The 25,394-nt window shown below is 35.8% G+C and overlaps 1 protein-coding gene across 3 annotated transcripts in view; it reads right to left on the bottom strand.

Moving 5' to 3' along the window:
• Positions 1–225: 225 nt before the first annotated feature.
• The window catches only part of IFT80 (intraflagellar transport 80), a 51,353-nt gene continuing 26,184 nt past the window's right edge, over positions 226–25,394 (bottom strand). For 2 of the 3 annotated variants that reach the window (XM_054074622.1, XM_054074621.1), the window contains exons 9-21: positions 18,704–18,883; positions 16,234–16,352; positions 15,310–15,384; positions 13,620–13,783; positions 10,647–10,711; positions 9,751–9,886; positions 8,947–9,094; positions 7,991–8,162; positions 7,569–7,586; positions 6,328–6,417; positions 6,062–6,234; positions 4,792–4,915; positions 226–2,041 (exon numbers count right to left, since the gene is read on the bottom strand). In XM_054074622.1, the coding sequence (XP_053930597.1) occupies positions 1,928–2,041; positions 4,792–4,915; positions 6,062–6,234; positions 6,328–6,417; positions 7,569–7,586; positions 7,991–8,162; positions 8,947–9,094; positions 9,751–9,886; positions 10,647–10,711; positions 13,620–13,783; positions 15,310–15,384; positions 16,234–16,352; positions 18,704–18,883 (1,578 nt within the window). In that variant the 3' untranslated portion in view covers positions 226–1,927. The remainder of the gene's footprint in view (positions 2,042–4,791; positions 4,916–6,061; positions 6,235–6,327; positions 6,418–7,568; positions 7,587–7,990; positions 8,163–8,946; positions 9,095–9,750; positions 9,887–10,646; positions 10,712–13,619; positions 13,784–15,309; positions 15,385–16,233; positions 16,353–18,703; positions 18,884–25,394) is intronic. The other variant, XM_054074623.1, reaches the window with a different exon arrangement.

The raw sequence follows: 25,394 nt of genomic DNA, 5'->3' as shown, positions 1-25,394 counted from the left end.
TCCCAGGGAAGACATACAAGAACGGGTTTCTCCTAAGATATTCTGAAATTTAGATTTCACCCCCAAGGCTGGAGCTGTACCAGCCTACCTGCATAATTAGCACCTGGTGAAAACAAACAGTGCTTTCCCAAAATGTTTAGTTTTCTTTTTTTATTCTTTGTTCTTCTATTTAACAGAAACACACACAGCACAATGTGTAGTTCAAGACTGGACGTGCATGGGGAAAAAATAGATCTGACCAGTAATAAATACCTTAAGGGCTTTACTGTGCTTTGGCCTCAGATCTGAACAACCTTTCCCATCACCTACAAACACAACACTTCTCATTAATACCAAGACATGGAGACGTGCTGCAGTACCACTCGCTGTGAATGACATCGACACCAGCCTGAAGGGCAGTCAGTTTAAGGTGGCATCTTTGCAAAAGCAGCACCCGATTCATTATCTTAGCTCATCTTTGCAATGGTTAATTGTTACAGCAGGCATTTTTAAGAAGCTGAGTGAATTTGCTGCCTCTGCTGTACTTCCAACTGGCTCCAGAATAAAAAAGCAAGATTGAGCAGAGACCCTGAACTTTGTATCACCACCAGACTGGTCTTCAAAAATCGCTTACATTGCATTAGAGATCTGAGCCAGGCTTCATAAATTTAACATTAAACAGTTGCCATTAGTGATATTTTGGGCTCAGTTCTGGAACTAGTAAGTGCTTTCTGCAAGGCAATGGAAGGTGAAGGTGTTCACTTTGTCACATGTCAGTACACCAGAATCCTGCAGAGCTTCGAATAAACTACATCCAAATAGTTGTTTTATTTAGCAGTCAGGTAAATCAATGGAGATCACCTAATGCATCATCTATTTCTTTGTTTTTATTAAGAAATTTATGAACTATGCGAAGTGTCATATAATGACTTACAAACCAGAAGAAACTTGCCAGATAAACAGATATTTAACATTTTAATAGAAACATTTGAAAGATACATATTATACAATGTCAGTTATGAATAACCTGCTCATGTATTTATACTGTAAGGGCTGTCTAATGTATGCAGCCACTTTCATACATGAATCAAAGAAAAATATATCTTAATGTAATAACATAAATGTAGAACCAATATTTTCGATAAAAAAATGCGTGGAAAGCTCTTCCTTGTATTAAATGAGCATGATATTTTAACCTTATGGAAGCCTTCAATATTGTCAATTATGTGCTAGATGGTACAAAACCAACCAACAACACTGTCTGCTACTTCAAAATTCAAAGCACATTGCATATTTTAAACAATCCACATTCTCAGAAAATACCATTTATTGCTGAGTAGTTTGCTACAGTGACAAATCTGAAATGTTGAAGTGATCTGAAACTGTCCATTAAAGAACCTGCTAGTACATACGTACTAGCAGAAATATGTATTACCATAACTGTGAGTGAAATATTCTTTTGTATTTTATGGGCGTAAGGTCCTTTCTAAATTTTCAACACCTAGTTCGCTAAATTTGGTTTAGGGCAATTTATACAAGTCTTTACAGAGGTCCCTGAGGTTGTAGAAATAACTAAACTAATTAACTAGGTGCTTAAACGGGGAAATCGGTACTTAATTAGAGGCAGCAAAGGCTATATTATTTTAATGGCAAAGAAAATTTAAAAGCCACTCATGGAAAAATAGTTCATTTCCCTTTTTTTTATCATACATGTACTACGGACTAAAACGTGGCTCCTCACTGGAGCTAGGGAATCAGAACATAAACCCAGCTCAAAAATGACACTGTAGTGAATAAATAATTCTGCCTTTCATCCAACAGTCAACAAGAACTACACCAATCCTCACTCCTGTTCCCCACAAAGTATTTGCTGTGGTTTTATTTATCTTTGCCAAAACATGCCAGTACAATATATACAGAAGCACTTATTAAGGTGACCAAATGGCAGTTATTGCTGTACAGTTACACTAGCTCTCACTGCAGGACTCGCTGCTGCTCGTTCTCTTTCTTTAGCAATTTCCATCTCTATTTTGGCTTTGATTTTGTTCCAATCAACTTCCAGCTGTAAAAACAGAAAAGTGAGTATGCAGAGGACAAGTAACATGATATAAGAGAGGTCAAACAGATAGGTATTCCCTAACAAGAAAATCTGGAGTTACAACTACGAAATGACAGTTCTTTGTGTGTGACAGCTTATACTAATGGAATGTATGAAGACACACTTGAGTTCTAACAAACTGAGATTCCATCTTTAAAATAAACCAAGCTTGATGCATTTTAACAAATACTAATACATCTCATTGTGCCTGGCAAAAAAATCTCAACATTAAAATATGAAAATAACTTGGATCAACTTGCATCTAATTTAAGTGTAATGACATCTGTGTCCTGTTACTGAAAATACAGCTCTTGATCAATAATAGATGCAGTGATGTCTTTTGACTGCACCTAAAATCCACCAAGTAAACTGATAGGACATTACACTAGTTATCTGACAGAAGAGAAATCAGATTTCTGACTGAAATTTGTCTTTGACATCAATAAACATTCTAGCTTTATCTTGGCATTTCTCCAGCAGCAGAGAATCGTCATCTTCTGGCTGTACTCTATTTCAGTGAAACAGTAGATATAGGACAGTATCCATGGTACTTCTATTTTGAGAAATGCTTGACAAGAAAGCATGGATCACGGTGCATCTGATGACTACAAAAACATGTCTGAGAACTGGGCAAAAATGTCATTGAGAAGTTCAGTTTCCTTGCTGGAGAATTAAGACTGTCAGGGATGGGCTGGGGAAAAAAAAAACCCAACTGCTGCATAGGGAATTTTCAGAGTAGCTGTTATTCTGTTAACTAAGCCATGAAATAACAAGGAAGAATCTCTGTGAGGGAAGATGTAACTGCAATACCCACATTCTCATGTGAAAAGGTTAATCCCTCGATTCAGGGTGCGAATACTAGATCCAGGTGCTTTGGATCTGATGACTGAAATCTTTATAGAACTCTAAGATTAAAGAATGTGTTTGCTTTAACAGATGTCACACAGATGCTAAACATACCATGGAGAGGGCTAATTCTGCCATCTAGCCCACAGAGTTACTTGCCAGCAAAGCTAACAGCCCGTGCCAGTGACACCAAGTAACTGCCAAGATATGGATACTCAGCATACACATTAGGTTTCTAATACCTTATATATAAAGATGTGAGATATAACAACTAAGCACATGTTTAGATTTTGTATCTGCACGTCAGTGGTCTCAGCTGCAGTATAGAAAAAAAACATAAGAGGTCCCTGCTTAAGCCTGAAGGAGTTTTAGGTGGCGAGAGGTAAAGTGAGACCCTTCTTTTTTCTCCCCTGAGAGGGAATAGCTGCACAAAATCTTCCTTTTCTCTTTGATGCCCTTAACATTTCCTGCTGACTTTGCTATATGAGTCTAACAGGCTGCATTAAGAAGTTAGTTACCACCATAGTCAAGAACTTAAAATCCACTTCATTAAATAGGTTCCTTTCCAGTTTCTGATCCAGAAGACATCATGTCCCAAACATGGATACAGAATACAGCTCGTGGATTTATTTACTCCAGGAACCTTCTCCTGTTTGAGAGCCAGGTTTCACGTGTAAGGTGAAACAGGCTCCACTCACAATGCTCTGCTCACATCTTGCCACTGACAAGGTGTTATTGGTTAGGAACCCTTCCAGAAACTACAGCCTTCTTGATGATCTGAAGATAAGACAGTGTTCCCTGAAAAGTCTCCTTCAGGAGTATCAGTAATGGATTTAAAGCATGTAGAAGACAGGCGTCCAAAATAGCAGTTGAAACTGCTGCATGACGAGAGCATGGAATCTGCTCTGTTATTTTTCTGTATTTTGTAGGTAAAGCCCTGCAGAATAGTTTGTCGTAGGGCTAGATATCGTGCAGATTTTTATTCTTGTTTAGGAAATAAGACATCTTTAGAAGTGCTAAAAGCTAATGACTTACATTAGCAATTGAGGTTTACAGAAAGTGTAATGGGCTCTGTTCAATTAAAGGATCTCAACTAACAGCTCAGATGCATTTCTTGATCCATCAGCTACAGCGGATGACGGGATCTAACAGTCAAAGTACACGTCTTTCTATAGTTTCACTCTCAGAACGCTTATATACAGTGAGGGGAACAGCAGGAAGGACGTAAGGGCTGCTCAGTGAAATTGCTGCCTAAGGTGCACATGTAGTGCCTCTCATAAAGGACATGTGCAGTACTCCTCCAGTGGAACGTAAGATACTTTAGCTTATGAACTGTAAGATCTGTCCTCAGTCTTTAAGGCCAGTGAAATGCTAATAAATTGAAATGATGATGGAGGGGGTTTCCAAAGGTTTGATGAAATTGTATATTTAGCTATTTATTGTATTTGGCAGAACGGTTTGTAGTTCACTCTTCATATATATCTGTGTACCTCCAAAGTTTGTTATTGTTGCTATCCATAAATGTCTTCAACATTTTAATGTCATTTTAAGAGGTACTCATTCAACCCTAAGAAGGTTTTGCTCCCTGTTTATAGAAAACAACTGTGCCTTCACTTGCATAACCCTTGCCAGATACTAAATATATACATTCTATATCTGTGCCTTCAAACAAAACATATGCGCAACTATTACTAGCCAAGTAGCAACACATCAAGATATGAGCTTGTACTCAGATCTACAATCTTAAGATTTGTGTCCACATTTGAACCAAAGAAGGAAAATGTAAGAGCAACTCCCCCACCCTCCCAAACTGACTACAAAGAGCACGATGAACTAAAGTTGTAGGAATAATTCTGAGGAATACTTACACCTTCTGCATACTGCAAAAATCTTTTGTTCATTTCTTTTTTACCGAAATCCTCTAGGAACTTTTGTCGATAAGCCAGGACTGTGTCAACGTGTGTCTTGTGCTTTACTGCTAGTTCTAGAGCCCTGGAATAAAACAGAAATGGGCTTGTTAGGCTATATAAACTCCCTGGCACAACTACAATCACTGCGGGTTTGCAAAACGATACGCTTAAAAGCGTTTAGGCTGCAGGCAAAGATTCCTAATCTATAGTGTCAAGCAGTTTTACGTTAGTATCAGCCACCGGAGGTTAAAAGTAGCCAGAGAAGATGACTGTCTACTTTACGATGCATGTTATGAAAAATATCCAACAATTATTTCTGTTGACAACCTCATCACATCATTGGAGTTTGACAATAACAGTCTTTTTATTTCATGGAAATAAAGCCAAAAGGTTAGAGTTTAGCACTCTCAATATAAAGGGGCAAAAAAAAAAAAAATTAAATAACTTTATTATAGTTAAGAATCGCTTCTGAGCAGTGCTATAATACACAGTTATGGTGTATGATGCACAGCATTTACAAATATTCTACAGGTGGGAAAAATTAGCCATTGGAATAGTATAATTGATTACTATCAGATCTGTTTTCTTCTCAAAGGCATGCAGGATACTTGTTTGATATGAACGGTTTTTAGATGATACATATTAGGCAACATAATAAAAAGCACAGACATGTGAGGGAAAAACAACTTTTTGCCCACAGTGATATAATAGCAGAGAAATTAGTAATAAATGGCCTCAGAAGATTCTGCTAGAAAATGTGGGGTTTTGTTTAAAGGCAAAATTCCTACTGTGTTTTCTCAAGCCTAATTCATATTTCATCCACCTACACAGTACTGGGAGTCTAAACAGCCACATATCTAATTTTAGCAACAAGACATTTCAAAACAGCCTTAATTCTTTGAGGGTCACAAAGTCCGAGGTATCACTAATGACTTTTCTGCATTACCAATAATGAAAAAGCCAAATGCTATTTAAAAATGCTTCCAAGTATGTTTGGGGCTTCTATTGCAGAATACTTGTATCTCCTAAATAAGACAGAAAACCAGCTACTTCTTTGGGTATTATTAGGATATGATTTAATCCATCTTTTTTTTCAGCTCTGGACAATTATAGATAGGAAATTAGTAGTAGCAGTAGAAGTATCTGCAATAAAAGAAGTGATCTAAATAATTTACAGGTTACCTCAGTAAGACTGCTTGTAAATGTACTATGTTCGAAGAAATATTACCTATCCCAGTTGTAAAGATTAATGTTGACTTGAATAGCTTGATAAATAAGGCCTCTTTGAAGAAGCAGGGTTTCAGCTTCTTGGGTGTTTCCATTGAGTAGCAGTATATGAGCCATCCTTGACTCTTTGGATGGAAGATCTTTGATGGAACTGATATACTGAACTTTCTCAAGCTGTTAATGAGATGTACAATAGTTTAATAAGTGAAATTAATTAATAAAATGAGTTTTGCACCAATTTAATTGCAAATAAATCAGTTTTCTTACCTCACCAATTGATGCGTAGGCGATTTCTGCTGTAGCCATCTCTTTGTTGGCAACCGCCATAGCAGCTAAACATGCCCACATAGTTTGATCCTGAAATTTGAAGAAAAAACAAAACTTCAAATATTTCTTAGAATGATAAAAATGAATTCTCAAAGGAAGCACAACTCCTCAAAATAACGTATAACACCACAACATTTCTTAGTCTGCCATTTAAACACTGTGGTCTCGGTCTCTTATTAGAAAGTCACTACTGTTTCTCAGAACTCTTTCATTATAAAAATGATTTTGTGATCAGCTGAGACTGACAGCATGGCTGAATGAATCATTAATTTTCAGCATCTCGGCCAGTAATGAATTCTTGCCTTAGTATCACTTTCTGACCTCAACATCAGTGTCCCTATCACTACCTGAGGAACCATGCTGGAAAATAAAGCACTGGTTGTAGTTAAAAAAATTATTTTAACCTGGCTTCATAAATAATCGTACTAGAATTATGACAAACTATTGTACTTGACTGTAGAACAATGAACCTGGGTACCTAACTGGGATGCTTAAAACCAGGTGATGTGAATACTCTTCATATTGAAAGTAAAGATTCCGTCACAATTTTCTGGAAAGGCTTTCCTCACTTGATGATAGATAGGGACTAATGAGGAAGAGCTCATAAAAAAAAGGACAATGAAAAAAATATACCTATATTGGGATTCCTCAAAAAAAAGCACTAAAAATTCAAAACATTTTTCCTTTTAAGTACCATTAAACTCATCAGGTCACTCTACTCATGAGAATGAAGAGGATGCATGAGAATTTTGACAAAAAAACCTGCCTGAATTAGAAACCCTTCATATTAATCAGAAACAAATAATATTATGAATATTGCCAACCTGATATAGATATTTTTAAAGACGATGCATTTAGACTGCACAAAAAAAGATAAAATAATATTGTATTTGAAATTTGAAATCCCAGTTCCCGCTGCCGAATATTGAACTAAAAGCCTATTGTTAAAGGAGAAACACTCAAAATAAAAATCAGATTACAACCCAAATTTTCTGCAAGTGTATTGATTTAATAATGCAAGTACAAAAATGTTCTAAATACATGTTTGTATGATTATTTAATAATCATACAAATGTGCTAAACTTTTGTAGGAGTAAATGGAGAAAAGGAAACAAGGTTTGGGGGCTAAAGTGTACAGATTGTACATTTTGTTTGTCTGTTTTAAAGACTGCCAGACTCACCTCATCTGTTGCTGTTGCCTAAATACATACAAAAGCAAGCAAAGGAAAAAAAACAAACAAAACCAAGTGAAATAAAAGATGAAGAAATACCAGGCAACTGTACATGGAGATGCAGATCATTTCTAATCAGTTATATGAAAGCACAGTCCTTATTACTAACCTCTGTGAGTACTTGTGTTCAATCCATCTGGACTTCGGTGTGAATAAAAGTAAGAATTTTTATTATGTATAACGGAAATTATGAAATTAGGTATGTTCTGCAAGTATGAAAATTGCATCATTTTTCATGATCAGCCCAAAAATAATCAGAATGGAAACAAGACGTAACATCTGATATGCAAATATCATTATTAAAGTAATACTTAGAACCATAAACATTACAGTGAAATTCTGAGTAAGTGTTCCAGATAAAGAGCATTTACCTTGACAAAGCGACACAATCTGACAGCATCATCCCATTTAGAACTACTAACGTATTCATGAAGAATTGCAGGATAAGGTGAAATGCTAAGGTGAATAAGTGAGCCATCTGCTCTTCTAATTGTGACTTGATTTCCTACAAAATGTACAATCTGGGAATTTTTGCTAAATTCGCTGGGTAGAGAAAGAAAGGTAGGTTAATATTCACTTCTTTCTTACTGAAAAGAACATTAGAAACTTAAAGAAATTACAACATGATTATATCTCATTTTCAGCGCATATAAAAATCCAAGCACCTGGTTATTCAGTGCATATAAAAATCCAAGCACCAAGTTACGTCCAAGAGATAGATGCAATATTCCCTGACAGTAAAATTACAGCTACGCACATTCACTGACTGAGGCAAATGCAAACTGCATATTTGTGCAAAAATAATTAAATACATTTTTCAGTAAAAAATATTTGAGCTCCCGTAACTCTTAGAATGAAATAATGAATGCAGGTATTCTTTATCAAGGATTGCATATTGCAAAGTACATAGACTGAAGTAAACATGCTGAGCTAGACGTAATATTATCTGTGACCTAATAGCTTGATATTTTTCATTTCCAACAGATACTTTAAACATCCTTTTTGTTTCTTTTTTTTTTTGTTTTACAAACACCTATGGCAATATTTCTCGAGATATGATTAAACTTTTACTTTTGCATTGAGATGCTATTCTATATGCTATTCTATTTTCAACTGTGCATCAGCATTTCAACTCCAAACTTGATCATATACTTTATAAAATGCTTTTTCCTCTTTTCCTAATCAAGAAGCAGTAATACGTAAAGAATTTTATAAGTTGCAACCCTGGCTCCTACTTCAACTGCCAAAATTAACACAATTATTTAAGGAATGAGCAAGCTAGTTAAAACATATAACAATATTATTTTGATCAAAAAGGATATATTACCTTGCATCTTTTTCATACAGAGTTTTTGGCAAAAGATCTTTGTCTACATAGACTGTGTTGGGGTAGTACCAGACTGTAAAATGGGTATCTTGAATCCCACAAAGAATGTTAGATGTGTCGTTCCAAGCCAAAGTTTGAACCATCGCCCCTTAATTTGAAGACAACAGAATAATATGCATTTCCATAAGAAACTTCAAATAAAGGTACATTTCTTAAACTGCAGTAAATGGGTAATTAGTAGTAGTCCTTTTAAAAGTACTGGATTTAAAAGGTTACCTGGTTTGTAAGGTAACAACTTACAAACTTTCAGCTAAAATTAGTTGTCTCTTCCTGGAATTAAATTCTTTTCAGAAAAATCCTTTTTGGACTTAGTTTTGAGCTCAAAATTAACACAATGGTCAGACTGCACCTTTTGCATTTGTCTACAGCATTTATAATTTTAATTAAAAATAAGAACTTAAGAATCAGCATTTGCAAGAAAAATGTCTGAAAGATTCTGTGGTGAATCATTTTGAGGAATACATCCTTCTCCAATATCCTCTTTAGCTGCTTCCTCCGGAATGCAATAACATGCATAAATATTAACAACTGCTTTACATGTAACCTATATAAAAATTATCAGAATTTAAATACAATGTACTAAAATTGTTTCTACCACTATCTTATGGAAACCATTGGATTATTTCTAATGATTTGGAAGTCTTAATTTTGCTATTCATTAAAAAGCAAAATTTTGTCTCTTGTGCTACATAAAAGTCTATTTGCCTGCTAGCATGTAGTTCAATATTACTTTGACTTTCTTACCTATTTTGACAATCTTCTGTTCTTTTCCAAACCGTTTAACTGAAGTAATGTAAAGATCTCTGTTCTTATCAATAAAAGCTATTTTTCTTTCACTTGTAAGTCCTTTCTGGTCCAAGGCAATCTCCACAATTTCTGTCTGAAAAGGAAAAAGAAGATATCTGATTTTTATTTTGGAGATTCATATCACAGAAAGCATGTGATCGTCAAACAAATGAACATTTTACTATAGTCTTGAAGAATTGGACTGTGAAGACACTTTGTGTGTCTTCTCTATTGAATGAAGCATTATATAAATGGAATTTCACGCTGATTAAAACGGAACTGCAATGAGAAGAGTCAGCAATTTAGGAATTTATCACAGAAGTACAGAATACAAGGGGAAGTCCCAGAGCAAAAGCTGCCTAAAAGATGAAGGTTTATTCCTCTCTCCAAAGCAGCTGCCTACTTTTGCTTTTGCTCCATATAAAAAGAGTGAAGAAAAGTAAAATGCAGTTCAGGCAATCATTTTTGAAGTAAAACCAGCAAAAGCTCAGCCTGAAGACAGACAGCTTTTCGATGAGGTTCTTCAACGTTAACAACAGGTCAGCACTAACAAAAGTTGCTTTGGAGAACGCACAAAGGAAACGCGGTTGATCTGTTTTACTGCATACTAAAACTATTCACCTGTAGTTTCAAACTCTTATGTGCATGGGAAACAAACACCAGTAACTGAACAGAACTTGTAGTATACCTCTGTGTACGTCACCACTGCATGAAAAAACTGATTTTCCTAAGAGTCAGCTAGAGCTGTCAGGCTCCTTTCTGTGAAGACTGCAAACCTTTAGTAGGTTATTAGACCCACTACTGATTCTTAATTTCAAAGCATGATAAAAAAGACATTATATCCTTCACCCTACCTTATGGGTTAGAGGCTTCCCATCTCCTAGTGGCTTTCCAGATGAAGCTTCAAATATGTAGATAACTGAAGAAAAAAAAAGTGGTTTATTAGTTAAAAGCAATAGTTCTTCATAGGCTTTTCAAACAGCTTCATTAATTTTCAGAGTATAATTTACCACAAATGGGTACTTATTACTCTGTGCTAAATTTACTGGTGATTTTCACACTCTGGTGACGAAAGAATCTTACAGTTGGGGAAATATAACTGTCGCAGTCTGCTGAGTTTAGGAGAAATGGCCTCATTTTGCAATTGGAGTGATCTGTGAAAATTCTCAAATATCATTATTTTCAGGGCATCGATGGCCATTGAAAGATGATATTATGGACTGGCAGAGAATTGAGGGAAACTAATGTTTTACTTCCTATCACAACTCAAACGGTTACTGACAGAAATGACACAAAGTTCCATCTGATGCAAGTACGTACCCTGCGGTCTGAATAAATTGTTACCAAGGATATCAGATAGATATGCTCAATCTTAACCTGCAATTTGGATGAATATGAAAGTTTAGGAACTGATACCATTGACTGATCTATTTTCCTAAAGGAACTAGTATCAGATATATAGAAAGCTGTCTTTTGAACTACTGGGTAAAACATTCTTCAGAAGCTTTCTCTAGTTTGTTAATAATCTGCTTTATTTTGAATTCTTCATACAGTGGTACCTAGGCATATTTTCTTCCAGAACATTTTAGGCCTCGTGCCTTCTTTATTCAGATACACTTAGATTTTATATACAATTCTTGCAATCTTTACAAAAAGTCCATCTGTTCCACTCCCTCCTTGTCTCACCCTCAAAAACAAGAAAACAAAAACCCTCTTCCACCTCTACATCAACTGTATTCCTGGGACGGTCAGTGAAGACTCAGATTTGCAGCTTGCCTAAAAATAAAGTTTCTCTCTTTCTTTCTGTTTTTCTCGATATACATGCATGACACACACAGCCATATGTGTTCAAAAACTATTCATATATGCTTTATATATAGCGTACAAATACACACACAAATTCAGACAGACGTAGGTAGAGTGTTTAAACCTAGAGAAAACAGTAACATAAGGAACACCAGCTGTAATTTAAAGCACAAGGTTTCACGGTAGATCGTGGAAAAGACAGATGCGACAAACATTTCAGATGTTCAGTCACACATCCCACCTGTGGTTTCAACACATTACCTGTCAGTATACAATATAGGACGAACATACACATTCATTCCAAAGGATGGCGATGTTTACATTTTAATCCTGCTGTGCATTTCTTTCACTAGGACACAGGATGTTGGTTTGAGGTCAATGGTTATACAGGCAGAAATAAAACAAACCATAAGACCAGGTGTTCGGAAAGCACTGGTTGAGTTTGCAGAGGAGGAAAGAAAAGGTTTTGCACAAGCACTGTTCTTGCCAGCTGGCTAAATATATGAAAGAAAACTAAACGCAATTTATTTTGATCTAGCTATACAAGCCAATCTTACTGCTCCTATACTGGCTATAGGACGTGAGATTAAGAGAGTTTTAAAGCAAACCACTCTACCTAATTGTCAAGTAAAATTGGTTAACTTTTCATTAATCTACAATGCTTACTAAGGTATTTCAGAAAATAAGTTTGGGGTTGTTTTGCGTTTTCTCTTCCCCCATGCAGAAAAACTCCACATTAACTTTACAATCACTTAGAACCTAAAATGTATCTTTATGTAAATATAAATTAAAAAAAACAACACTAAACAAAAGGCTTTCTTTCACTTTGACCATCCAGAGAAAGAGAAGAGCTACTCTGTATATAACACACACTTTCTATTATCATGGAATAACTGCTCCTAGGGCCAGCAGTTCCCTTTTGAGAACAGGCTCATCTCCCTCTTCCAGCTTCATTAGAAACTGAAGAGGAACTGTAACTGCAGAGGCATAAACCTTTTTTCTAGACTACTGAAAGACAAAGAACTTCCAAGTAAAAACACTGAAACACAGCAACTTATCTCTCACTGTTTTGGAGTAAATTAGCTTGCAGAGAGCTCCACGCTACGATGTGTAAAGAGCTTCCTGCATCAAACTGAGCTATCTTAGATATTTCTGTAACGCAGTACATTATGAAAAACAGACCTGCCTTCAAAATAGGGCAAAGAAAAAAAAAAAGCTTCTGCTGGGGTGAGTCAAGAAGAATAAACAGGCCTAGATAAGCCATGGTTCCCTGTGCCAAGAATCTGTTTTCCCATTTGCTGGCATATTACAAGGCTTTTCACCAGTACTCGTGGGGCTCATATCTAAAAAAGAAAAAAACCCCACCCCTACTCACTGCCCTGATGGAAGCTCCTATCAGCAGGATCATGTGGAGAGCTTATCTTGAAGGATGCAGCCAAAAACCCAGTCTCTGTATATTACAGTTTTGATGAAGATAGCCTGTATGCAGGTTGACAAGATTTTCAGGACACTAATAGGAATGTCTGGGAGATGGGGATATTCTTCAGTTTATCCAGGAAGAAAGGGGCAAGGGAGTAACTTTACCATCAAAATCTTAATTACACGTGCATACAGACAGCAGTCAATATTTATGGATGTATTTTCTCTATAACCTCAATTTGTGTAAAATACTTGTTTTTATTCTAACTGCATCAAGGTATCAATAGGGCAATGAAGTCTCTGTGTTACTCATATTAGGTATTATATAAATAAACATACCTACACTTCTGTAATATATAAAAATAGACACAGAATAAAAAAGATCAGAAATAAGATGTAACTTTTCACCTATCCATTCATATACTTTTTGCAAACTGCTACTTACAGTAAGTGTTATCTTTAATTTATATAACGGATAAACTGTTCATGCTTTATGGTTTTTTTTTTTACCGTAACTATCTAAGCACAGTTAAATGCAAAGAAGTTAAAAACTTCATAACTAATTATTAGCAACCATGGAGCTATTAGAACTGTGAACTTACCCTTTTCATCAGCTTTGTCTTTTACTACTAGAGTATCATTACTCAGAGATACTGTCTGGGCATTCAAAACGTCTGTTCTCATTCCTGGAAATTTTGGAGAGGAAATTAATCTTCCTTCATATGAATATAAATAAAGTCCACCACCATCTACAAGAAGAAAATGCCTACAAAAACACACCAACAAAAATGTAAATCACTAAATAATACAGAAAAGCATGATGACAGTTTTAACAATTTGAAGGTAATTGTCTAATACCCCACGACTGTCTTCTGTTAAACCACAGCACTTCTATCCCTTACATTTCAGAAAGCTCCGCATGGAAAATTTCAGTTTTAATGTGAATCTATCTTTCCTCATGAGAATTATTTATGATCTGGAATCACTATGATTTTATCGTTATAGATATAAGATTTAAGTCCTATGGCTCCCGATGACACGGCATACAGAATATAGGCTGCAGATGGTACTCACCACATATCACCCCATGAGACACTGCATGTACGTATGTGAGAAACAGCTTTAATTCTTACAACCAGCTTTGAAATGGTATTACCTGTATAATTTTCTTCATTTCAACTAGATAATAATGTAAAGCAAATACAAGACACTTGTAACAAACTACTCACCATCTATTACAACGCAGGGCTTCAGTAAAAATTAACATGTGCAGGAACACTTTGCAAAATTTTATAAAGAATATAAATAGTTCTGCATAATATTTTTGTAAGTACAGTATCTACACTTGACAGACACAAAACACATCCATAAACAAAAAGCCAGTTAGAACCTCAGCTATTGTAAATGTTACCAATCACTGACACCAAAATATCTGTTTGCACATCATCTGTCGAGGCAGACTGGTTCAGTTCTGTGGAGATGTGATCACCTGCGACGCCAAAGAATCTGTGCCAGGCTTTCAAAATTTAATTTTAATCGGCAGCAGAAAACTTCAAATTTAAAACCTGATCTTCAAAATCCTGTCCACTTACTTATCCATTCTCTGCTGCAGTATCTTTGCAGACAACAACACAAATGTTTCATCTGGGGCACTCAAAAATGCAATGAGTTGTGTGCTGCACTATGCTGAAATAATTGTCTGACAATATTTGCCCAAGAAAATTAAGACTACAGTCAAAATTCAGGATATTTTTACTTCTGTTCCTATTCTTACTCCCTTGAAATACTCCCTTTCTGCAAAAGCACACATAAAGATATCTTTTACAAACAATTTTCAGGAAATACAGATTAAAATTTTCTTAAACTGGGAAAAAAAATAGTAATTTCTTGCAAGTATATAGACAAATATGTAAGGAAAATGCAACTATTTCTTTAAATGTGGCATACCTGACAATGTTTTTAATAAAAATTGGAGACCAAAGATTATTTATATAAAATATATTCCCATTCAAAAAAGCAATACAAAACATCACAAAAAACCAGATGTGAAGTGTAATATCAGAAGATCTACTTCCATAAATAAGAATATAAACATACATAATATATTAAAAGATTCATTACCACCATCACAGATCTATGGCAAATATACCAGCTAACCCTTTACCAGCTACTTAACAAAATTGTATGCTTTTTGTCTATTTCTGATATTTCAGTACATGCTTATGTTATGGAACAAAGTTTTAGGAAATGCACGTTTACATCTACCAGTGAGCATCACAAGTATTAAGCTACCTTTCTGCTTGTAGAATCAAACTAACTGTTCCTTCCTTCAGGTCAAAGATCAGTGGTGTATTCCAGTTCTTTGTACTGAAAAGAAAAAATACATCATTCGTTAAAACCTCTCATCTTCATATGTCATTGCAGATACAAAGTTGAATTCACTAGGTAAAGCACACATATGAATCACCTAATGTTCCTAAAAAGGGAGTTTTCAAAAGGAAAACAGCATTTTGGAAGCCAAGTAACAGTAACAACCATGCAGTATAACCCAACAGCCCTTCTGCCTTCATTTTTGCACCCCTTCACACCAGCAGCAGCTGCTCTAGAATTCTTAGTAAACAGAAAAATTGTGTTTATGTGAAACAAACATATTTTTCAAATATTTCTGAATAGGGGTTCAACTCTTTTACAGTAATCCGCAGGCAGGATAGAGTCCCTCTCTTGTGCGCCCTACTACAGGCTGCATTATTGTTCAGCATTAGCCACCCTGCTGAACAGATAAAAGCCTTTCGGAGTAAACTATACATTTCAGCGGATGAAACAGAGTACCATATTCTTAAAACATGATGCAGGATTGAATTATTCCTATTCTATTCCAAAATAAAGGCATTACAGAAGCAGTGTCAGCAAGAGGAATCCCTAGATGGAGGCACAAATACACTTGCATCCAGGCACCATCCTGCTGCCTCCAGATGAAAAGAAATCCTGTCAAACTGCTGGAGGAAAATGAACAGCCAGGGCACCAGCATGAAGCTGAAAGATAGAATGGTAGGGGAAGGGTAACTATACCCCCAACACATCACATTTTAGATGATGCTAGGTTTCACAGAATATTTCAATTAGTTAAAAATAACTGCTGTACTTCAAATAAAGCTTCTGCTACTCTCACAACTGTTAGATAAACGTCGGAAAGCTTCATGGATACGTATTACTTACGAAAACACGTAACATTGAAGAGAAGTTGAAACAACCAAATGTCCATAGTTTAAAGAGGCTTTAATTACCCTGTCACGGAATTCCAACAAATCTACCGCATCGTTAATAGCATTGTGCACCTAATCAAAAGAAAATGTTGGTTCAACAAAACAACAACAACCAAAATGAAAACTTACTAGTGAAATATTATATTCTTTCTTATTATAAAGACAGGCTGATATTATTATGCCATTAGCAGAAGAACATATATCTATGTGGGAATGAGCACTTTCACAGCACTGGTCAAAACTTAAACTCAAAGGTTCTATAAACTCAGAATAAACAATGAGTAATTACTGAAGAGCTTGACAAGAGTTCCTTAGATGAAAGGAGTAATTAATGCGTATTCGGAAGACACAAGAGAAGCACAATATTATACATAAAATTGATAAAATCATCTGAATTCAAGGATGTCTCAAAGTTCCCATTTTAAGACTCGGTGTTCAGTGGCTGGTTATTTAAACATTTGAAATGCAATACTTCAGTGATCCCATCACAATCCCACCAAAACAATTCAGCAATATCCAAGATTTGTATAAAGATACGCTGTCTAGATGCTGAATAGATCTAGCTTATATTTTAATGCTATCATGCTCCAAACTAAAGGAAATTTAGGAGACAGCCTTGGTGAGCAGGCTGTGCCTTTGCCATTTCTCTGAAAATTTGCTCAAAGGACAATGTTTCAAGAAAATCACAGTCTGCTATAATCAGCACAGATTTCTGAGCTCAAAGATTTCTGGCAGCTAAATCTAAGGAAATATCTTACAACAGGTTTCTTTGCTTCCAATTTTCTTAATCGTTGCTTTTTTAAGATGTCACTATTCCGAAGGTGGTAACTGCTTTTTGATTTTTTCCATTATGCAACCAATTGCAAAACAAGGACTGAACTCAATTATTACAACAGCCTAGAAATCATTTCCAAAGACTTATTAATTGCTATGTTTACCATAGTGATATGTCCATTATTAACTTAGCCATTGCAGTACTCAGAAAAAAAAAAATACATCTAGAATTTTCACGTAGGCAATATTTTCCTACATAAATATATAATATGAATAAAAGAAAATCACCGTAAAACAATAAAATAAAAAAATTAGTCCTGATTCAGGGTTAGCTATACTTCCTTGGCTGTTTGCATATTCAAACATCCTGAGGATTATTCACAAAGCCCATCTGTTACGAGTTGATGTCTGGGAATGAAAGAAGAAATATGAATTTTTACCTGCTAATTTGTTTTCTGTGTTCCCAGACATTGACTCATGTTATCCCACCCACCAGACCAATTTGTAATTCAGCATTTCTGTTGTTACAACTTTTCCCAATTACATATTCAACATTAAAGAGTCAAGACCAAAAAATCATTTAAGAGACTAATTAGGAATTTAGGAACTTGACTTTGATATTGAAAAGATTGGCCTGGTGTCCTATATCAAAAGTGTAATTTGGAAAATTTGTAAGAATGGAAATCTTCTATTATCCCAGTGTTCAGAGAGTGAATGTTGTGAGTCACTGTCTGGGAACACAGAGGAGAAATTAGAAGGTAAAAATTCATACTTTTGTATTAATTCCCAGATATTTGGTAACCTAAATGTGGATTCAGGCCAAGATTTTTCAAAAGAAGGATCCTAAACTTAAGCTCCAGAAACCACATGCAGGGGTCTGTTTCATTTCCAGCAGTGCTGAGACTTGGCAGCTCCCACTGAGGTCAATGCCTATTGCTCAGTACTCAGCTGGAAGCATCATGCAGGTACCTCATATATGTTATATGATATATGACAAATTTCTGTAGCTTTGGAAGATCTGAATCCAGGCTGTAATACAATATGCGGTGCAGAAAAGTACATTACAACTCCTTACAATCACAGTCAGTAACCAAATTTATCTGGAAATGCCCCAAGACAGCAACATTCATCACAGCCAGGGATACAGTAAACCCTATTACAAAGTGCATCAGTGCCTCATAAATGGAGATAAGATAAAGAAAGCTCCTTTATATTATCTACACTTAATTATGCAGCTTCATCTTTGCTGAGTTACTGTAATACTATTTAACGTGACGCTTTGGTTTTGGCCAATGTATTTGCATTGCATATTTTAATTGCACTTGAAGTTATCTCTCTCTTGTAAGTGGCCTCCCACAGCTAATTTCAGATGCTCTTTAAATGGGCTTTGCATTTTTCTGGAGGATAAAGTACTTCTGAGTTAAGTAATCCTGGTCCATCTGGTGGTATATGGGTCGGTTTACACGGATCTGATCTGCCATGCAACTGATAATTATTCCCACCATTTGCTAAGTCTGGTCATTTTATGATATACACAGAAAAAAACACAGGTAATGTTTTGTTGATTATGAAAAACTCCCATTCTGTATTAAAAAAAAGCCTTAGAAAGCTAGTAATCAGGATGCACAGCTCTGAACTGTGAAGGTTACCTGCATGGTTCTCCTCTTAATTAATGTTATTTCAAAGTTCTTCCACTCCCAGCGTTGCTCCACAACATGGGCAAAAATGACATGTCCATTTCCACACGCTCCAGCCAGCTGAGTGCCATCAACAGACCAAGCGATATTAAATATGCTGCCAGTGTTTGGCTTCTCTAAAGCATAAGACCACTTGCAGAAAAAGAGAAAATAACTCTTAATTTTTTTGTACTTTTTGGAAACGTTTTAATGTAACATACAGAGTTACGGGGTTATAGTTTTTTAAGAAACATCAATGAACTAACTTTTCATTACAGCCTGAATAAGCAAACTGAAGAGATTAAATGTCAGATTCCTGAAAAACAGGGATACAAAAAGGAAAACCATCGGGTATGGCAGAAATGAAAAACGTCACAATGCCTGAAGTAGATTAGGTAAAAGTTATCCACTCACAATACATTTAAAGTATACCTACTCATTCATAAATCTAGGCAAACACTACCTAAAAATTGAGTGAAGGTACTTTGAAACCATCATATGGTTACAAGCGTGCAACAGGCTATGGTCTTAGGTGTGATGTATTTAGTTTAAGCTGTGATGACCACATCTCCTGAATACAGAAACAGCAAGGCCTGGGCAAAATCAGTCGGTATAAACAAGGTAATCTTACATCAGCACACAGAGAACTCAAAGATTTGGTGTTGCTTCTCTCCACGCTTCCACCAGAAGAGACATGGTTGGATTAAGAAATGCTCTGAAGGCAATGCCTGTATACTCTTCTCCTAACACAAAAGAAGTTCAACGCCATGCCTACCCTTTTCTCCAGTCTGCATTGTTACTGTACAGGGGAAGGATCTATTAATTTTCCAGTTGTTATGCCTGCAATAAAAACAAAAAATTGAAGTGCTACTGCAAGCAAAGCAGTGACAGCTGGCCTAGCTTTGGAGAGAACCAGAAGCAGTAGCCCTGGGTGCTACCATCGTTTCAGACCAAGAGGTGCTCACAGAGGAGTATCACAGCTTAATGGCATAGGGTTCAGGTCAAATAACTATATTCAGAATCTTATTCTCATAATAAGTAGTGTAGCTGCTCTCCTGTGCAGCTAGAAATTCAAATAATAGGCAAAAAGGTATTGTTGTATATTTTCCTGCAAATTGGGTTTTGCATGGTGGAAAGACTTAGACCTAAATAGCACATCTGTGGTACTGAGGCTAACATTTTCCTTCACCTCCTTTTACTGGTTTACATAATTTATGTCTATTAAAATAGAATTATCTATTCGGTTTGTTGGTTTTTATATGGAAGTCCCAAGTTATTGGGAGAGCAGGAAGCTGTGAAAGCGGGGGTGCCTGCCTCTGCACAGGGCACACTGCCCCTCATCCTGCCCATGTGCTCCACAGAACTGCCTGTTTCAGTGCAACAGAGATGCAAAAACCCAACAGCACTGCAAAACCCAAAACTATAAATTCTCCATAGCACAAAAACAAGTCTTACAATGAGCACTTGGTTTTTCCTTTCTGATCCATGGCATGAATGTAGTCAAGAAAGCTCACGTTTAGTACTAAACCTAATTTTGTTCCTTTTCAATATTTAAATTTCCTGCAATGAGGAACTTTATTCTTAAATATTCCCAGCTTTATGCATAGAACTCCTCTAAAGGTGAGCTGGATTATTAATACATTCTTGCAAAAAACCCAGAATTTTCAGGCCCAGACATTTGCTTTCTTTCTCTTGCATCTCAGAAATACAATTTATACAAATAATCTCAAATCTCCAACAAATGTTTCCCTGAAAGTAGATGACAACAAATGAAATAACTTCTAAATGGACTTTTAGGAAGACATTAAACCAGATTTTAAAATGAGAAGCAAAACTCTTCAGAACTGTACAACAGAATATTTTAATAAACTTTTAGCAATTGAAGACCCCACCTGAAGATTCAAATATATTTGAAATCTTAAGAATCGAATCAGTAAGAAAAAATGTGATTGAAGTCACATGTAGACAATACGTTTCCATGACTTTGGGATACGGGATGTTATACCAAAGGAGAGTATTTTCTTCCAACTGTCTCACCTAATGTTTCTAACATATTTCATATTCTGATTTCTTTTGCAGTACACATAAAACCCAAGAAACACAAAGTCCTTCACACAGCGTCTTCATATGACTTATAAGAAATGAAATCACAAAAATAACAGTAAAATAAACCTAAACATTCAATAGGCAATAGAACACAGTGGGATGAAATTCAACCTCCCAGTTGCTCTATGATTTGCAGAACACTGCCAGACGACCTTCTGAGTGAAGGCTCTTTGCCTGTCTATGCACATAAGGGTGAGCGAAAGGCAGCGTCAGCACTGACCAAATCTCCAGTTTCAAGCATTCAATTTTAAGGCTTCAGCTTCCATGCCTCTTGGCTCACAAACACGCCTACACGATCTGCAGTTGGGGAAGGTGATTGCAATTTTTGGAGAAAAGTCCACAAGCTACTCTGTCTCAACGGGATGAGTTCTGTATGAAACACTCCATTGTAATTAAGAGCATAATATTTAACTGTCTGACATCCTTATACGGCACATGAGTAAGCTCTGGAGGTTGCAGGACAAATGATCGTACCAAGCACACTCAGAGAATGCTCTACACATCCTACATCTGAGACATATTTTTCACAGCTGGCCAGATGTGATCTATCTGAGAACAGTTCGAAGAAGTACCATTTCAAAACTGAATATTGGGATCCTCCCAAACAGACAAGGCTGTTTCTAAGGTCATTTCCCTTAGATCAAGAATCACCCATCAGTAAGAACGAATAACAACAAGGCATCAAACCATCAACGAAAAATCAGTTTAAGGAGCTTGGAGAATGTGCCTTTGGTGCAACTTTTTTTATGCATAGAAGATACACCGCAGCTCTAAGAGGATATATCTCCAAAATTACTGTTTCTTTTTAAACCAGAAGTCTTTTTTTTCCAAGTAGTTGAAATACTTAGTAAAATGTTTCTAGATGACAACCTAATTTTTTTACTAAAAAGTAAAGAAATTAAAGTTTTATTTTCCAGCTATTTTTGAAAGCTCTTAGTATAGTTCAGACCACTCCAATGATTCATACTCCCTGAAGATGTCCGGTACATTTATCATGTAAACGAAATGTTATAATAAAAATCATTTAGCTCTCCTATTGTAAGACAGGAACAACCGAAACAATTGAAATAGCTGTTTTGTATTTCCTAGATACATTGATTTAAAAAAAAGAAAAAGGGTAGGAATGTAGCTATATGAATGAAAGTATGAATGTTTTTCTAACTTTAGCTGCAATATTACACTTGGGTATTACTGCTTGGTTTATACTTTTCCTGCGTCAATTAATTCTCCATTGAATTCAACAAACTCTCTCCAGAACAAAAACAGTAGTTATAGAAGTTTAATTACATTAAAGAAATACATAAGAGCAATAACTTAAGCTTCCCTTTTGTGATTGCACAATGTAGTAAAAAAAGATCAAGTACTGCGGTCATTGAATACTTTGACTTGCATAAATACTTGGGAATTGAGTAGGCTCTGGAGGTGTCAGTGAAACTATTTCAGTGAGCAAATTCAGAGAACTCTGTGCCCCAGGCACAAGGACAGTCTTTCACATGTATGATTTTCATGGTCCAAAATTCAGTATGAAGGATCTAGTTATTTCTGGACTGAATACACTACATTAAGAATGGTTATCCACATAATACCACAGCATAAGTGTTTAGAAAAAACGTAGCGAAGGAAGATATACTCCTAAATTTTAAATTATAAGAGCGATACTGATGACAGCTGGGCAAAGGACACTTAACTGTCTGAGGCTGGTGTCTGTTTCGTCTCTCTTTACCAGTGTGCGGAGTGTTGGACAGGGAATGCTGACAACACGGAACTCAAACTGATACTGTTGAACCTCCCCACGATGCCAGAATCTACACAGCATATCTAATCCACTGACTTTAATATTAGTCCTTGCCCATTATGTTGCCTTTATGGAAAGAAAACATGCAATTTCTCCCACAACACACTCCACGAATCAGACGGCAGAACAGACAAACAGCAAATACATGCTTTTGTCCCTTTATGCCCTAATTAACATAAACCAAGCTGAGTGTGCCAGAACCAGTCTCCAATCCAAGTCTGACACAGAAAGCTTCAGGTCCTAATAACTCAGGACTTCTATTTATTATTTCTTCTACGTGAAGGCTCGGTTCCCCTTGTGCCGCACGGGGCATTTCACATTAGTGCAGAGGTAGCTGACATCAAAATATATCAAAGCCTGAACATCCATTAAAAGTTGGCAATCAGCTCTCACTGCTTCTGAGCGATGAACTGACACTGCAGTGCAAACTACCCAGAAGCTTCTCAACAATAGGACTATTAATTTTTCTGATGTAATGGAAAGCAAATTGGATCTTATAAGATTATAAAAATCAATTATCCAAAGCAAATCCATACATTAGAAACACTGGAATATGCACACGTATATGGAATTAGCTTGTGGGAAATATATGTGTAAATATGTCTATAAATATCCCCTCCTCCTACATATTTTACTGAATACAAAGCATAATGGTTTTTTTACAACCTAAGAAGCCTTATTAGGCTTTCAGTTCCTACAACACAGGAATGCACAAAACCATTCTACAAATCAGAGACAAATGCGTAACTGTAGGTAAGGAAATTCAGGGCTACGTGTGAATACAGGGCAATTTACCCAAGGAGGAAGAACTACCCTTGACATGGCTATTGAAGTATCAAACTATGAAGGATTCCAGTTGCTGTCCTAAACATTTCTTGGACTCGACTCCAGTAATCAATGTGAATTATCAAGAACTAAGCCACAATCTCAAGGTGAGGTATATTAAATTGCACATTAGAAGATCAAAGCCAAACAGGATATCTAAAATTCTCCTGAAATCCAAGCACACGATCACAATTATTAGATGCAAGAATAAAAATATGACAAACTGTCCCATTTAAATTCTTAACCTTAAAAATTAAACATTGATATAGTTCTTTAAACAGATTATAACCTCCCTAGATGATTCACATTTTCATTTGCTTCCAGGAGTCACATTAACCAATTCTAATAAATTAAAATATGCCAACTTGGAAAGCATTGGTCAACAACATAACTCCATGGGAAACCCATCTGTAATATTTTTTCTTTTACTGAGCTACAAAGAATTCACTATCATGACTGTTAATAAAGGTAGATGAAACAGACAGTGCAGAAAAAAATGCTTATTTTTGTTACACTCCCAAATGTGTATCTCTGTGAAGCACGACTACAACTAAATCTAATGTGATCAAAGCTCACTATAACTCTATAGAAAACAGATTTGCTTGGGTTTTAATATTGCTCTAGTTTAGGACAATTCAGCACTATCATAATAATATGTAAACACACACACCATGCAGATTCACTTTCAAAATGTTGCTATCTCTTTTATACTTGTCTAATAGCTAATATTGATTTAAAGGCTAAATTACATTAATTTTACAATAGTCACACAATTTACAGTCCTGAATGAAAATCATGGCTTCAATGCTAAACACTTAAATTCTTTTCAAAGCTTCTCTCTGTAGATTCCTGTTACACTGCAGTTTGAAAATTCACAAATGCTTTTTTCCCCCTCATTTGTCGGTAGTTTAAAAAAAAGAAAGAAACAAAGAAAAACAACTGCTAACTATTTAACATATGACTAACCCTGGACAGTAAATTAAGATAATCAACTTTCATTAAGTTCAAGTCTGTACCTTTTTGAGAAGAAGTTGAATAGAAACATCACAGAGCTCAATGTTTTCTTGCCATAGCACCATACTCATTTTAAATAGAGTGGTGGGGTGGGCAAGGAGTACTTGTTACACTTGCAGAATATATTTTCTATAGATACTAGCAATATTCCCCAAAGTTTATTAAGTTTTCCAAATGTTTTAATAGAATTTCTAGCAAAATTAGACATTCCATGCAGCGAGCTATGGAACAGAAGAAGCCACAAACAACATAATCGGGCAAACATTCAAACTATCAGTCTAGTAAAACGGCCATAATTCATTCTGTAATAAAAGAGACTTTGGAGAATGTGCTGATCAATCCCTGGTAAAGGTAAATAAATCATCAATGGAAGAAAAATCTAAAAGGCCTCCCAAAAATAAGCTCATAAACACATTCAGCATGATTAAAATATAAATTTGATATTCATTTTTGTTAACTTTTCTTGGCAATTTTAAAAGGATTCATTTGACCACATTCAAAGTTTTTTTTAGCAATTACCCTATGCTCTCCAAGGCAATGGGAAAGCAACCTGCCTTTGGACCAGATGGGTATGGTCCATTTTCTAGGATACTTATGTGGGAGCGGAGTGGGGAAAGAGGAAATCAGAGAATTTCAGTCATTCTTACCATCTCTTACTGTGTAAATATTTTGACCTGATCAGTAATGTCAAGGGAAGCATGCAGAGCCACAGGAAATAGCTTACATAAATGAACTTTTTAAGCACTGCCCTCCATCCAAGTGATTAGATTCTGAAAAGCTGTGAACACCAAGAAGGCTAAAGTCTATCCATCAACACATACAGATTTACATTGCAATATATGTACTTTAAAATTAATCTTAGCACTCTCTGCAGGATGAATGATCAGATATATATTTTGTTTGGTAGTCTATAGAATAGCTGTA

The sequence above is a fragment of the Cuculus canorus genome, chromosome 9 (genome assembly GCF_017976375.1).
Source record: "Cuculus canorus isolate bCucCan1 chromosome 9, bCucCan1.pri, whole genome shotgun sequence".
In the NCBI taxonomy this organism is placed as follows: Eukaryota; Metazoa; Chordata; class Aves; order Cuculiformes; family Cuculidae; genus Cuculus; species Cuculus canorus.
Note: the sequence above shows the minus strand (reverse complement) of the source record. Positions and strands in the feature narration are given on the sequence as shown.